Source organism: Bison bison, unplaced genomic scaffold, assembly GCF_000754665.1.
Source record: "Bison bison bison isolate TAMUID 2011002044 unplaced genomic scaffold, Bison_UMD1.0 scf7180017858349, whole genome shotgun sequence".
Lineage (NCBI taxonomy): Eukaryota > Metazoa > Chordata > Mammalia > Artiodactyla > Bovidae > Bison > Bison bison.
In genome coordinates, this window is record NW_011488922.1 from 125,936 (window position 1) to 127,961 (window position 2,026).

General features: G+C 56.4%; 1 protein-coding gene across 1 annotated transcript in view; it reads right to left on the reverse strand.

Annotated features, from left to right (window-relative positions):
* Positions 1–1,011: 1,011 nt before the first annotated feature.
* Positions 1,012–2,026, reverse strand: part of RABAC1 (Rab acceptor 1 (prenylated)) — a 23,326-nt gene continuing 22,311 nt past the window's right edge. Inside the window, exon 7 of the mRNA XM_010863097.1 lies at positions 1,012–1,104. Coding sequence (XP_010861399.1) covers positions 1,012–1,104 — 93 coding nt within the window. The remainder of the gene's footprint in view (positions 1,105–2,026) is intronic.

Genomic DNA, 2,026 nt, shown 5'->3' on the forward strand with positions numbered 1-2,026 from the left:
TCTTGCCCTGATGGGAGTCTACCTCTCTAGCTCCCTTCTTGACCCAGCCTAGGACCCTGGGGCGTAGAGGGGGCCGCTCAGTTGGTTTGGAGCAGGGGGTGAGATCTGAGAGCCTTGTCCTTGTGAAGGGCCTTTCTGGCTTCTAGATGCATTCGTGGGGTTGGCACCTGGGGGGGTTGAGTCCGAGGAGAGTGGTGTTCTGTCAGAATGAATGGAGACGGGGGACAGGGAATGCGGGTGTATTTTGTCACACTGGAGTTGAGTCTGTCAGTCTGTCTGCCTCGCAGGGATAACCTCCTACTTTCTGTCCCTCTGTCTCATTCTGCCTCTGTGGTGGTGGCTTGCTGGGTGACTGTGCCTGTCTCTGGGTGTCCCTACCCCCATGCCCATGGGATCTGTGTGTGTAGCTGTAACTCCGTGGGCCTGCTCATGTCTGTCTGTCTGCCTGTGGGTGTCTGAGTATAACTGCCTCTCCCTCTGCACCCCGTGTGCAGCATTTTTGTGTGTCTGTGTCTATGTGACTTTCAGGGTGTGACTATCTGTGACTTCCTGCGTGTTCACCGGTGGGTGCTTGTGCGCCTGTTTGTCTGTCTGTCTGCCTGGGTTGGTTTCTCCACGTTGCTTGCTCTGGGTCTGTGTGAGGGTCTGCATTTAACTGTTTCAGGTCGGGGTCTGTTTTGTGCACCCCTCTATCTCTGTGATTGTGTGTCTTGATCTCTCCCAGTCTCTGGGTGTGCCTTTCTCTGTCTCTGGCTGAGAGGGCATCTGGGGCTCAGCTACTCACCAGAACAAGTGGGGCCAGGGTGGGGAGAAGCGGAGGAGAGAGGAGGCAAGAAAGACCGAGAAAGACAGGACAGCGGTGACGGTGACGCCTGAGAGCAGGGGAGCAGGGAGCAAGCGCGAGGGAGCTGGGGGGGCTGTAGTGGGCGCCACGGCCGGAGCGGGTGATCAATATTCGATTTAGGTTTTAATTCCGGGGCTTTCGGAGCCTGTCAGCCCTGATGTATGAGCTCACACCGGGGCCGCCCAGCCAGCCACCCCACAGATGCCCATGGCCTGGTGGCCTGTCCTGGCCCCAGCTCCCTTGCCCGGGCTGGCTGCTGGCTGTGGACGAGGGGGAAGGGGAGAGTGCGGCTGGGAAGGAGGAGGCCCTGTCCAGGGGCAGAGGGAAGGGGCCACACACGCACCTGTGCACAAGTTCACCTAAGTTTACAGTTGAGTTCATGCCTGGTCACTCACTTATCCAGCGGACCTGCAGGCCTGGTCCTGCCTGCCTGTGCCGGATGGAAACAGGAAGGAGACCCTGGCTCTGTCCCTAGGAACCCCCAGAGGTCCTCAAACACTGTCTCAGGGACACGTGCCAGAGTCCCACAGCCCTCCTGTCAGCACGGGTCACACACAGCTAGGCACACATGCTGCTGGGCTCATGCATACCTGTGTGCATATGAGCCCTGACACGTGTCCATACATAATCCCCAACATTCAGGTGTCCGCACACTGGCTCCTGGACTCAAGTACACACTCACACACACCAACTCTGACACATGTGTAACCTCTGACATACACACATGCCCACATACATGACCCAGCAAACACATGTGTCTGCACACATAACCCCAATTCACACACGGACACATGGGTAAAGGCTCCCCATTAATGGGAGGTGGGAGCAACGTGGGGAGACAGCCTTCTGGCAAGAGATCGTAAAGAGACAGAGAGACCCAGAAACTCTGAGACAAGAGTCTGACATGGCAACAGAGATGGACGAGACGAGGAGCATTAGAAAAACACTCAAGAGATGCAGAGAAAACCAGGGGAGGCTGTGGGGAGAGGTGGGGGAGCAGCGGACAGGAATCAGTTGGGGGGGGGGGACTCTCCCTTGTTCTCTAGATGCCCCCCCAAACGCTGTCTCTCTCTCAGGAAGATGGATCCACCGCCCTCCCTGATGACAATGCTGTCTGCGCAAACTTTAATTAACACTTTGAGTTAATTAGTTCGAGATCATTTAGGAGTAAAATGTTTTTAT